General features: G+C 36.7%; 1 protein-coding gene across 1 annotated transcript in view; it reads left to right on the top strand.

Moving 5' to 3' along the window:
- The window catches only part of LOC107665951 (dystrophin-like), a 127,385-nt gene that overhangs the window by 26,350 nt on the left and 87,932 nt on the right, over nucleotides 1-13,103 (top strand). The window contains exons 11-21 of the mRNA XM_016457021.1: nucleotides 1,211-1,309; nucleotides 4,626-4,807; nucleotides 4,924-5,074; nucleotides 5,151-5,270; nucleotides 5,834-5,935; nucleotides 6,186-6,293; nucleotides 6,955-7,134; nucleotides 7,697-7,869; nucleotides 9,906-10,029; nucleotides 10,344-10,431; nucleotides 10,790-11,031. Coding sequence (XP_016312507.1) covers nucleotides 1,211-1,309; nucleotides 4,626-4,807; nucleotides 4,924-5,074; nucleotides 5,151-5,270; nucleotides 5,834-5,935; nucleotides 6,186-6,293; nucleotides 6,955-7,134; nucleotides 7,697-7,869; nucleotides 9,906-10,029; nucleotides 10,344-10,431; nucleotides 10,790-11,031 — 1,569 coding nt within the window. The remainder of the gene's footprint in view (nucleotides 1-1,210; nucleotides 1,310-4,625; nucleotides 4,808-4,923; nucleotides 5,075-5,150; nucleotides 5,271-5,833; nucleotides 5,936-6,185; nucleotides 6,294-6,954; nucleotides 7,135-7,696; nucleotides 7,870-9,905; nucleotides 10,030-10,343; nucleotides 10,432-10,789; nucleotides 11,032-13,103) is intronic.

The following is a 13,103-nucleotide window of genomic DNA, read 5'->3' on the forward strand; positions in this document are numbered from 1 at the left end:
GGCTGAATGGATTCGAAAACTTTTAACATTAAAATGAAGACTGAAAAGGTCATTAAAATTGTATGTAATTACTATAATCGTATACAAATAACACTAAAATAACACTGGTGTAAAACGCAAGGGAGTTGTGGGTGTTCGCCAAAGCCTTGCTATGTGGTTGTGAAAGTCTTCTGAGTGTTTTTTAACATATTGTTGTGGGTAGTTTCTAGGTGGTTAGTCACCCTAAAGATATTTTGGTCCCCAAGATATGACTCAAGTCTCTTCTTTACTGTCAGTCTATGGGATTTGTATAAAGGTTGCTTAGAAAAATAATTGCATACCTCATCTCAATAAGCTGTGTACTTAGAATTTTTATTGTCCACTGTGCAAATGGTATGACAAATTATGCACCGAATTTGAATACTCATGGTTAGGAATTTGAAGAAATATGAGCAACACCACGAGCACCACTAATAAACCTAGTGCTAAATCATAACTCAAAACCAAGAGGCCCCTCACAATCTTCAAATTCAATCTGAAACCACCCTGATATTATCAGTCAGCCAGTGCATTACACTCAAACACATGCGAGGGCAGAGGGTATTTCCCAAAGCAGGAAAAGAAAATGAGAAGGCTAACTTTAAAGATCACCCAGATTTTGAGGATGAAACAGCCAATACTCCAGGGGCTTTAGTGGCGCACGTGTGTGTACCCATGATTAGCCAACCACCCCTGCCTCCTCATTGCCAATATGCTCTTTAGGCAGGTCTTAATTTGATACAAAAAACTCAGGTAACAGTTTAGTTTAGGGACCAATTCTCACTATTGACTAGTTGCTTACTAACATTCATATGACTAGCATATTGGCTGTTTATTAGTACTTATAAAGCACATGCCTTATACTGCATGACCTAATTTTAGATCCCTTAATAAACCCAATACCTAAACTTAACAACTACCTTACTAACTATTAATAAGCAGCAAATTATGAGTTTATTGAGGAAAATGTCGTAGTAAATAGTTAGTTAATAGTGAAAATTGGTCCCCAAACTAAAGTGTGACCAAAATGTAATATTTGTATTATTTTTAAATCCATACCATCATCTAATCCATTTGTTTCCCGTCTATCTGCCTGCAGTCTCCAGACAAGCCCGATGAACTGCGACCGTCCCCCAGTCCCCTGCCACAGGGGCTAAATGAGCTGGAAAGCTACCAGAGTGCCCTGGAGGAGGTCTTGACCTGGCTGCTCTCTGCGGAGGATGGCTTGCAAGCACAGCCACCCATCTCGTCTTTTGTCGAAGAAGTCAAAGAGCAGTTTCACACCCATGAGGTAATTTGCCAGTTTGTCTTCTGAAGCTTTTGAGGTGAAAGTAGATGAGTGTGTTGATGATTCTGCTGGCCACAGGTGATATTTTTCTCAGTTGGTGATGTATTGTTTGAAAAATTTGGCTTTAACTTTCATTTTTTAATGTCACTAGTACACTAGAACAATGATTAAAGTTTGATTTGTTTACTTACTAGAATATCTACAGTAACTGGATTTTGGTTGAATGTTGAAAAGTCGGAATGAAATGAATATTCACTGTTTTCTAATTAGTTATTGATCTTATTGTGAATGATGTTTGTTTTTTTTACCTTGTAATTTTTATTCAAAATGTCATATCTTGATCCTATGTGATACAATAGACTTCTCTCTGGTGACGTATGTCGGACTTCTCCAGTTATTTAGTCTACTTAAACCCCTCCCCTTTCTTAAAATCAACTGCAAGCTCCATACAATCAACAATCGATGGATACCAAGACCCTGACCTACATTTATTACTTTCGAAACAATAATTTGTTTCACTTGGATGTATGCTACAAGAAGGAAAAAAAAGATCTGTCGTTAATTTTGTTAAATTCCAGCTTTAATGTCTTTAATGCTGCTTTCAGATGTTGGAAGGATAATTTTTAAAGATATGGGCACATGAACACAGATTTGCACAATTTTGCAAACTAAACTAGGCCTCCAAATTTCCATCTGTGAATTAAAGTAATCATAGAGGAAGCACTATGGCTGAACTAGCTATAATTAATTGTGAATGTTGACTGTACAGTTTAGTTTGGAGATTTAGTGTTCATCATTTTGTGTCAGTGACCCCAAATTATCACATAATAATGCAGGTCTTCTGCTGACTTGATAAATAGAGTAATAAAGTAGTTTTGTTTCTGCATTTAAAACCTACCGTCTTTATCGGTAGGGGAAAAAGAGAGAATGAAACATGACATAGGCACCTTTGTTCTAAACAAAGTAACACCAAAATCACTTAAATCCACATCATGTCTCAATTAAAATGTCAGAGCTTATAATTAGGATCTTTCCAGAAGGACTAGTGCACAGCTGTCATGTTAGGCTACTAGTTCAGAGCAAAAATTTGGAGGACTACACCCAAAAACAGTTTATGAATGTTCAAAGACAATGATGTCATGTCCTATGTCTTTTTAGCATCAGCAGACAATAGAGATTGCCTCTAGAGGTGAAGATGATCCAGGAATCGCTATTAAAGCTAGCTGTATTTGTTGTGATTTCATGAGCTTTAGCTGCCATATGACAGCTTTGGTTTTCCACATAAGCTCAAAGTCTCATGTCATGACCTTTGCCCAAAGTTGAAGGCCATGCAGAAAAATATAAGTTCAGACTGTCCCTTTACAGCTTTTGTTGAGCCATTAGGGCTGTCAGCTTGATTAATCATGATTAATCACAACCAAAATAAACATTTATGTTTACATAATATATGTGTGTGTACTGTGTGTATATATATATATATTTCTTAAATATGTATGTATGTGTATTTATCTATGCATATAAATATATACAGTACACACACATATATTATGTAAACATAAACTTTTATTTTGGTTGTGATTAAATGCGATTAATCGATTTGACAGCCCTAAGATAAGATTATTCCAAGTAACAATTACACATTAGTTTTGACTAATTAAACAAATAAATACTAATTTTGCCCAAACTACAGTGTTCTTCTTAATACATTTTTCATGTTGCTCTAAAAATAACTCATAACTACCCATGCATTCAGACTTTGTCTATAAAGTTACATTTAAGTCTGTATTGTCCCAGATATGCTCTTCAGCTGACACGTCTATATACGCTTATTCAGTGTCTGACATCTGGCCAATATAAGACTGATGTTTTACACTTGTGTGAAACAGAGGAACGGCTCTAAATTCAGACAGGTGATTAATTTCTTCAAACTAACTTTGAACCCAAAGGGTGAAGGATGCTGTTTGAAAGTTTTGGGTCAAAGATATATTGTTCAAGAAGTTGTGGGCTGTTACTATTAACCCAGATCTTCGTAAGCCCCCAGTGTTTACAGTCTCTGAATAAATCAGATTTCTCCATTCCTGACAGATGGTAATTATGAGTGTTTTCTCAGTTTCATATTCCAACATCTTTCAGAATGGTTGGTCTGGGAGTCAAAGGATCAAACTGTGCCTTGCGTGGGTGTGAATTGAAAAGTTATATGGGGATATTAAATGACTGAGAGAATGGCATGATATATTGAGTGAAACAACTCATTGAGAGAAGGTGTTAATGGTGAAAACAGATTTACAGAGAGATTAATTTTTTAGATGCCAGTGCAAAGAAACTTAGTGCAGACAAGTTAAGAGTTCTTAAAGCATATTATTGCTTTGCACATTTTTGTTTGTTGATAGATCTGCTGTGTTGGAATCATGCCGTTTTTGTAAGTTTTATGTCATGTAGTCAATGTTTAAGGCCATTTACAGTGTACATTAACTGTTTTATATACATGGATCATTTTTAATAAATTTTATGTGTATATTAAAAATTTTAAACTACTGTTCCATAGTTTGGGGTAATTGAAATTTTGAAAGAATGTTTTTGAAAGAAGTCTCTTATGCTCTTAAATATTATTACTATTTAAAATATATTAATGAATATTAAATATTATTACAGTATTTCAATATATTTCAAAATGTAATTTATTCCTGTGATGGCAAAGCTGAATTTTCAGAAGCCATTACTCCAGCTTAAAAAAAACATTTCTTATTATCAATATTAAAAACAGTTAGTATGTAAATGTAAAATGTAAAAACGGATAAAATGTTTTCTTTGACGAATAGAATGTTAAAAAAGAACAGCATTTATTTGAAAAGGAATAATTTTGTAACAATTTTAAAGACTTTACTGTCACTTTTGATCAATTTACTGAATTCTTGCTTAAAAAATATATCTTACTGATATATATCATATATTTGTCTGGCATTTTTAACACATTTTTAAATATACTGTATACACACCACTGTTCCAAAGTTTGGAGTCATTGAGATTTTATATATGTATAAAAAAAATGTATAAAGATATATAATTTAATACAAATATTTTATATATTGAATTTTACAATTTGCATGGCAAAAATTGTGGCTTGGTTGCTTGCAATCTTCTTTAATCGTTGACAGTCGAACCCTTGCAAAGCTACTTTTTATTTTATTATTATTATTTAGTATTTTGCAATAAAATAATTATTAAATCTCCGTATTTAATGTCCATCAAAGGCAATGGCAAATGTGTACATTTAAATGTCTTACCATTGCACTGTATGCATGTGTGTGTTTGTGTCCAGGGCTACATGGTGGAGTTAACGTCTCATCAGGGCAGTGTGGGCCGTGTTCTCAAAGCAGGAAGTGTGTTGTTGTCTGGAGGGCAGCTGACTGATGATGAAGAGAGGGAGGTGCGGGAACAGATGAATCTGCTCAACTCTCGCTGGGAACATCTGCGTGTGGCCAGTATGGAGAGACAGAGCAGGTGATCACATGTTTGCATGATAAGCCTTTAGCCAGGAATATAAACCTGTCACTCTTTACAGAAAGACCTTTGCTATTTACAACCTTCGTATAATTGATGTTTTGGAAAATTTCAAGGCTTCATAAAGTTTTGATGGACCTGCAGCACCAGCAGCTGAAGCAGCTCTCTGATTGGCTGGACACAACCGAAACGCGGATTAAAAGAATGGGAGCACAGCCCTTAGGACCTGAACTTGATGACATAAAGCGTCAAATTGAAGAGCAAAAAGTATGTACTGTAAATTTTTGGTGTTTCTTTTGATAAACAAAAAAACAAGCAAGTAAAGACATAATTGTCCCTACAGCTCTTACAGGAAAATCTGGAGCTGGAGCAAGTGAGAGTGAACTCTCTGACTCACATGGTGGTGGTAGTAGATGAGAACAGTGGTGATGGCGCCACCGCAGCCTTGGAGGAAAAACTGCAGGTAAATGTTGTCATTGATTTACCCAAGCAGGACAGAGTTAGGATTAATATTCTATAATAAATCTATCCCTGTCTGGCTGCAAGAGCTCCGGTGGAGGACAGTGACTGGACCTAAACCTTCAGATGACACATAGTTCATATTTGCATCTCTGTAAAACCACATATGAAAAAAACGCAAGATATTTATGCGCAGCTAGGCACGCGTAAGTGCAGTGCAGAGTGGCTCTCATGCACTATAATGTGATTATTAACAAGTAATAACAATTAGTTATCCAGTATGGTTTCGTTCACACAGCAGGGCTTCTATGAAATTACGGTTATGCTGAAAATGTATGGGTGTGAGTTTGGTTATAGAATACAGTTGACAATCCCGTAAATAACCAAAATGTTTGTGAATGCAACTACATTAATTACTCAAATGCAGGACTGAAAACCGTATTCTGCAGTGTGAATGTGGCCTTTGTAACCCTGAGGTCTGATTGGATGTTTGGACTAAATAACTGTGGTATAATGTTTTGTCTTCTTGAATCGGTTTTCCATAACACCCCCATGCTACTTACACAGAATCTTGGGGAACGATGGGCAGCAATCTGCAAATGGACTGAAGAGCGTTGGATCCTCCTCCAAAAGATCCTGCTGTGCTGGCAGCATTTCTCTGAGGAACAGGTACTGAATCCTTCCAGACTGTTCTGAAAAAGCTTTTACAATGCATTTAGCAGCTCTCAAAACGTCTTTTGAATCCTGCCAGTTAAATGACTATAATGAGAGCATGTCTGGGGAAACAAAGGTTTAGAAGGCCTCTTTTCTCAAGAGAGTCAGCGTGATAACATCACCAGTGCTCAAAAGAAACAGGAAAAGCAGCAGTGCAGAACACATCTCACAATCTTCCTTTAATCCGCTGTGCTTTTTTTTATAGCTGCTGTTTGAATCTTGGCTGATTCAGAAGGAGGAGTTAGTTCAGTCCATTCAAAGCAGCGGCACAAATGACCCAAATGAAGTAGCCGCCAACCTCAGGAAGCTCGCTGTAAGTGGCACACATAATCCAAACTCACTGAAGCATTAAAGTCAACCCTACTTTGCATGATTAACAATCAAGTCCTGATGGATACAATCAAGTGTTTCGATTTTTTTTTCTTGTTGAATATGCTGCATGACATGTAAAATGTTCATGAAATTTTCAGAAGTAAAATGGGTTTCAAATGCCGTTTCGTATTGAAATCCTTTGTAATGGGTTTGAAATAAGGCCTTTTTACTAATGCAACAATTAAAGTTAGATGTTATATAGTTGTGTTTTTCAAGGTTTTCAAGACTGACTTTAAAAGTACAGTGTACCCAAAAATGTTTATTCTGTCATCATTTACTCCCCCTCATATCGTTCCAAACTTGTATGACTTTCTTTTTTTGGTGAAACACAAAAGAGGATATGTTGGTAACCAGATGGTTTCAGGTCCCATTTACTTCCATAGTATGGACCAAAAAAAAATATATATATAATGGAGGTCAATGGGAAACGAAACTGTTTGGTTACCAATATTCTTCAAAATATCTTCTTTTGTGTTTTATAGAAGAATGAAAAACATATAGGTTTGGAATGACAGTGATGACAGAATTTCATTTTGGGCCGGACTATACCTTTATGAATGAATTTCAGAACTTAAAGATGTCGGCTGAATTTTGTTCCTCAGATTTTAAAAGCAGACCTGGAGTTGAAAAGGCAAACCATGGACAAGCTTTGCTCCCTCGTTCAAGATCTGCTGACCAACATTAAGAGCAAAGAGGCTGCTGGGAAACTAGAGGCAAAGCTGGAGAGGTTTGCTCAGCGCTGGGACAAATTGGTACAGTCGCTTCAGCTTACCAGCACCAAGGTGGTTATGCTAATGCAATTCCATTTACTGTGTCTCATCTTTTCCGCAATACTGTTCCATCTATTTCTATTTCTCTCAGAATTTGATATGGCTTCCTGCATGGCCGTGCCATCACTCAGAATAAATAAAGCACTCTCACTGTATCTCACTCTCTCTTTTCATATGCACACAAGAATCAGACTTACAGTGGGTACGGAAAGTATTCAGACCCCCTTAAATTTTTCACTCTTTGTTATATTGCAGCCCCAAAACGACTCATGGCTGTATTAGATCAAAAGGGTGCTTCTACTAAATACTGAGCAAAGGGTCTGAATACTTAGGACCATGTGATATTTCAGTTTTTCTTTTTGAATAAATCTGCAAAAATGTCAACGATTCTGTGTTTTTCTGTCAATATGGGGTGCTGTGTGTACATTAATGAGGAAAAAAAATTAACTTAAATGATTTTAGCAAATGGCTGCAATATAACAAAGAGTGAAAAATTTAAGGGGGTCTGAATACTTTCCGTACCCACTGTATATACATTTACTCTTGCCTGTCTAACAACTTTTGTCTCTCTTAGTTTTCAACTATTGTCACCACGTCCCAGTCAGATCTCACGCATACAACCATGGCAACTGTCACCAAGGTGACCACGAACCAGAAAAAGATGGTGAAGCATACTAAGGAGAGCATGTCTACCCCTCCACCTCAGAAGAAGCGACAGATTGTTGCTGATTCAGAACTGCGGAAAAGGTGAGCTTACGTACCTCGGTTTTGTCACAGGTCACTAAATGTAGACCCATTTATGACAACAAAGCTTTGCTTTATGTTTGTTTTTTTGTGAGTTTAGTTTTTTTTATTATTAATCACATTGATAGTTCAATATGTTTTATCTAGAATAACACTATTTCAAGATTGTTGAAATAGATTGTAAAACTGATTGTTAGAAAATAACACGGTAATCATTATTTTGATGTTTATGCTTTAAAAGACAACATTAAAGTTCCTTTTTTCCCCCCTGTGTTGATGTATTTCCAACTGAAACAGAAAGTTGTGAGGGAATATATTGAAGGGCTTGTGTATTCTTTTTAAATAGCCAATAAGATTTAATTGCATCACAGCCATGAACATGATTTGCTACCTTGTTATCTGCCGGTAAGAATTAGGGGGTATTAGGGGAAAGGACATTCTCATTCTATAGCAGGGCTGTACAGTGCGACATATATATATATATATATATATATATATATATATATAAAATATCTGTGAATTCACGAGAGCCTGTCAAAAAGCGCCTGATTATTGGACTAAGTTGTCTTTCGCGTCTGATTGATTTTGTGTGTAATACTGTGAAAAACACACAAGGTTTACATATAAACACAGTCGGTTATGTCTAAAAGGAAAGTAAACAGCTGAGAGAGAAAAACGCGTGCAGCTCTTATATTTGTTCATTCAATTTCTTCAATGTTACTTCTAAATACTGTACCTGAAAAATGAAGCACTGTTTGTTTTATTTGTATATTATGTGTATTTGTAATGTATATCTTTGTTCTTATTTTCTAATAACAAAGATAAAATAATGACAAAGATTTTTATCTTTGCTCACTTTAGCCTAAATGTCTGCCATTCTTTTTTATTTTATATTTTGTTAAGGTGTAAGAGGTGTTATGTTTTTGCACTCTTCCATTTTTAGCAAATTAAGAAAACTTTGTCTAAAAACAATTTTTGTGATGGTTTGTATTTTTTGTGCTCTATATGGAACATCAGTGCCTGTTTAAGTGATGAACTCCATTACTTGTGTTTGTTTTCAGACATGATAACAGACGTTTTATACTTGTGCTACAACTGTTTGGCCTGTGCTACAAAACTTTCAACCTCTGTAGCACCAGTGCTATGTGAAAAAAAAAGTTAACGTACAGCCCTGTATAGAGTATTTAATTGGACATAATGAGTGAGTTTGTTTAGTATGAATCATTAATTTATGCATTTTTATCCCTGCAAAAATGTAATGTATATATTTGCTAAAAGTGAATTCGATCAGATTTTAAAAGCACAATAGCTAGTATATAGATCTCCAATTTTAAAGAAACACATTTCAAAATAACAAATATTTATCCATCTATCCATCCATTTTCCAAACCGGTCATCCTGCATAGGGTTGTGGAATAAACATCTAGACATTTTTAAATGTTGAATTTATGTAATACTTTAAGTAATAATTTTATAGGACTAGATTTAGGGTTCAATAATAGCTAAAATAGTCAAACTTACAAACAGATCTTACTGCATATGTTTATTGACATAAACAGTGTTTTAAAGCATGATTTGCGCAATGCAATCTATTGATCGCTCAGTATGATCATTTTGTAATATGAATGAAGAATGTCTAATTCTAGACAACAAATTATATCACTTTCAAGTTCATTTATCTAAAAAATATGATGAAGATAGGTTCTCTGAAAACAAGTCCTAATATCTGTAGGGGAAATTATCATTTTTTCTTAAAGGGGAATTTATGTTGTGTTAAGCTTTTTACATATTTTTACTATAAAACGAGATACTGATGAGGAATGTGGTGTTTTGTTTTTTTTTGTCTAAATAAATTCTTTTACTTTTTGACTGCATGAGTTAGACTGCACTTTTGAGTTTAGAAATGATACTGAAACACAAAGCCTGCAGTGAGGGAAAAAATGGTAATCAATGCCTAAGTCCCAACAATATTCAAGTGACTAACAAACAAACAAGAATAACTAATTTGTTTTGCTGTTTTCTCATCAATTTCTCTGCAGATTTGATGTGGACTTCACTGAAATTCACAGTTTTATGACCCGGTCAGAGGCTGTTTTGCAAAATCCAGAGTTCTCAATCTCCCGTAAGGAGGGCAGTGTGGCAGAACTGTATGAGAAAGTGCTGGTAGGGCTACATTAGCATGTTCTGTAGTGATTTACCTGATTCATACAACAAATTAATGTGTAGTGAAAATATTATTATAACATTAGAAAGTAGAAATATAATGTTTTAATATGTGTATTTATTATTATATAATATTATACAGTATTTCTAATATGTATTATATATTAGAAATATATTTAAATTTAAATGATGTAAAGTGTAATAGTTATATATTAAAGTATATGTAAATGCAATTATTAAATCACGTAATGCAATACCTATTAAAAATGTTTCATTGGTGTTTACTGTGTGATTTTTTTTCAACCATTTTTGAGGCAATTGACAGGGAAAAATCTGAAAAGTTCAGGAAGTTACAAGAAGCCACTCGTTCAGCCCAGGCTTTGGTGGATCAACTCACTAGCGGTAAATACATTTGAAGTGATTATTTTCATATACATGTTAATTTCAGTTCAAATGTCTTGTAAACGCCCCTTGATTTTCAATCAGTCTTGCATAATTCAAAACTTGCCCTTGTTGTCTTGTAAAAAACACACGAATATCCCCCATCTTATTTGGAGCATACTAATCTGCATTTTGCTGCTAATTAAAGTAATAAAATCCTGCATAATGTCAGCTTTATTAATAATAGATAGAGATGTACATCGATGGGACGTTTCCCAGCTATTTTGAAAGTCTAAAGCCTTTGCCGGCTTAATTGCCTCAGCAAATGCTGTTTCAATATGCATGAGTCTGATTTGTCCTAATGGATCTTTCTCTAAAGATGGTCAGAATTCCGAGGACATCCAGCAAGCAGCTCAGCAGTTACGTGCTCGATGGGTCGACTTCTGCGCTCTCCTGGCCGAAAGGCTGGCGTGGTTGGCCTACCAGACCAAAGTCCTGGCCTTCTACAATCTCTTCCAGCAACTTGAGCAAGCTGTGGCGGTTGCCGAGAACTGGCTCAAGGTGCAGTCGCCGCCCGCATGCGAGCCGGAGCCTCTGAGGATTCAGCTTGAGCGCTGCAGGGTAACCACCAGTGTCTGTCCTCGTGCATGGGGTCTTGTTCCTTTGTAGATTTGTGTTTCAATGTGTGTCTGTTCTGTGTCCATATACAGGGCAAAGTCAGTCTTTTCCTGTATCTGGCCAGGTAATAATGCCTGTGATATGATTCAAGAGGGAGGAAGGAAGAAGACAGGGTCGGCGGACTGGGATGCGAGTGTTTATTCAAGTCTCTCAGTAAATACAACAGAACAAGGCGCTCACTGCGCATTCAAACTCTCCGTCAATAACTCAGAATATAGCTCTATATATGCTTTGCTCCAGTAACCCGGTTTCCCCGGGTTGCTCGCATTCCCAGTCAGTCACTCTCTGCCTTCCATGCTCCAGGTGGTCCCTTTTATCCGGTCTCTCCACACCTATTACTGAAACGAGACACAGGTGATTATCATTTGACCTACTTACGCACCGCTGGTCTCCTGCCTCTCTCTCCCGGTGCAGACCTCGCTGAACCACGCCCCCCTCGCCACATATCCGTAGAGAAGCTCAAAGGGGGAAAACCCCGTGGAGGCTTGGGGGACCTCGCGCACGGCAAACAAGAGGGGTTCCAGCCATTTGTCCCAATTTTTGGCGTCTTCGTGAACGAACTTCCGAATCATGGTTTTTAATGTGCGATTAAATCGTTCGACCAGACCGTCTGTTTGTGGGTGATAAACGCTGGTGCGAATCGATTTAATGCCCAAGAGTTCGTAAAGTTCGTGGAGAGTCCGTGACATAAACGCCGTGCCTTGATCGGTGAGAATCTCTTTCGGGATTCCCACCCGGGAGATTAGACGAAACAGGGCCTCCGCTACACTTTTCGCGGAAATGCTGCGGAGTGCCACTGCCTCTGGGTATCGAGTTGCATAATTCACTAGGACTAATGCAAAGCGATGCCCCAGTGCAGATCGTTCTAATGGCCCGATGAGGTTCATGCCAATTCTTTCTAAGGGGACCTGCATAAGAGGGAGAGGGCACAATGGTGCTTTTGGGGTGGCCGGTACACAATGCCCTTTACCCGCTGCATGTGTTCATCTGATCTCAGGCAAAAAAAAAAAACAACACATAGGATGCATTTATGCAGGACATTTTATCATGTCCGACAAGACAAATAACCTTCAATTTTTTTTCTTGATCTTTTGAGATAAAAGAGCTTGATTTACTTGGAAAACATACCATAACTTTCAGAACTTCCTCCACAATTATGTCTGCATGTCCTTCCAAAGGTTCCCAAAATTAGAAATGAACAGCTGGTTATTTTTTTTGTATATTTTTAACAAGGTCCCTGAAATTTAGACTGGCACAAGAAAAATAACATTAAAAAAATGACCCCATTTAGAGGATGGTTCACCCAAAAATGAAAATGTATTGAAAATGTACTCTTCAAATTTACTTAGATTTGGAGATATTTAGCATTATATCACTTGCTCACCAATTAATCCTCTGCAGTGAATGGGTACTGTCAGAATGAGAGTCCACACAGCTGGTAAAAACATCACAATAATCCACAAGTAATCCACACAACTCCAGTCCAGCAGTTAACATCTTGTGAGGTTAAAAACGTTGCATGTTTGTAGGAAACAAATCTATTGTTAAGGCGTTGTAACTTTAAACCGTCACTTCTGGCCAAAATACATAATCCATAATCAATAATAATGCTTCCTCCAGTCAAAAAGTGCATCTCCCGTTGTCCTGTTTTGGACCATTTTCACTTGTAACCTGTGCTTGATCTGTGCATATCTCTCTCCTGATTCAGACAAGGTGACTTTTTGGTAGAGGCAATAGTATGCATAGTGAACTTGTGTTTTAGCTGTAAGCAACGGTTTGTTAATAACACCGTAATAATGGATTTGTTTCTTACAAACACATAGCTTTTTCACTTCAAAAGACATTAACTGATGGTTTGGAGTCGTGTGGATTACTTGTGGATTATTCTGATGTTTTTATCAGCTGTTTGGACTCATTCTGACGGTACCCATTCACTGCAGAGGATTCATTGGTGAGCAAGTGATGTAAAGCTAGATTTCACCAAAAATCTGATGTTCTATTGAAGACACAAACTA

This window comes from Sinocyclocheilus anshuiensis, unplaced genomic scaffold (genome assembly GCF_001515605.1).
Source record: "Sinocyclocheilus anshuiensis isolate Anshui unplaced genomic scaffold, SAMN03320099.WGS_v1.1 scaffold775, whole genome shotgun sequence".
Classification (NCBI taxonomy): Eukaryota; Metazoa; Chordata; class Actinopteri; order Cypriniformes; family Cyprinidae; genus Sinocyclocheilus; species Sinocyclocheilus anshuiensis.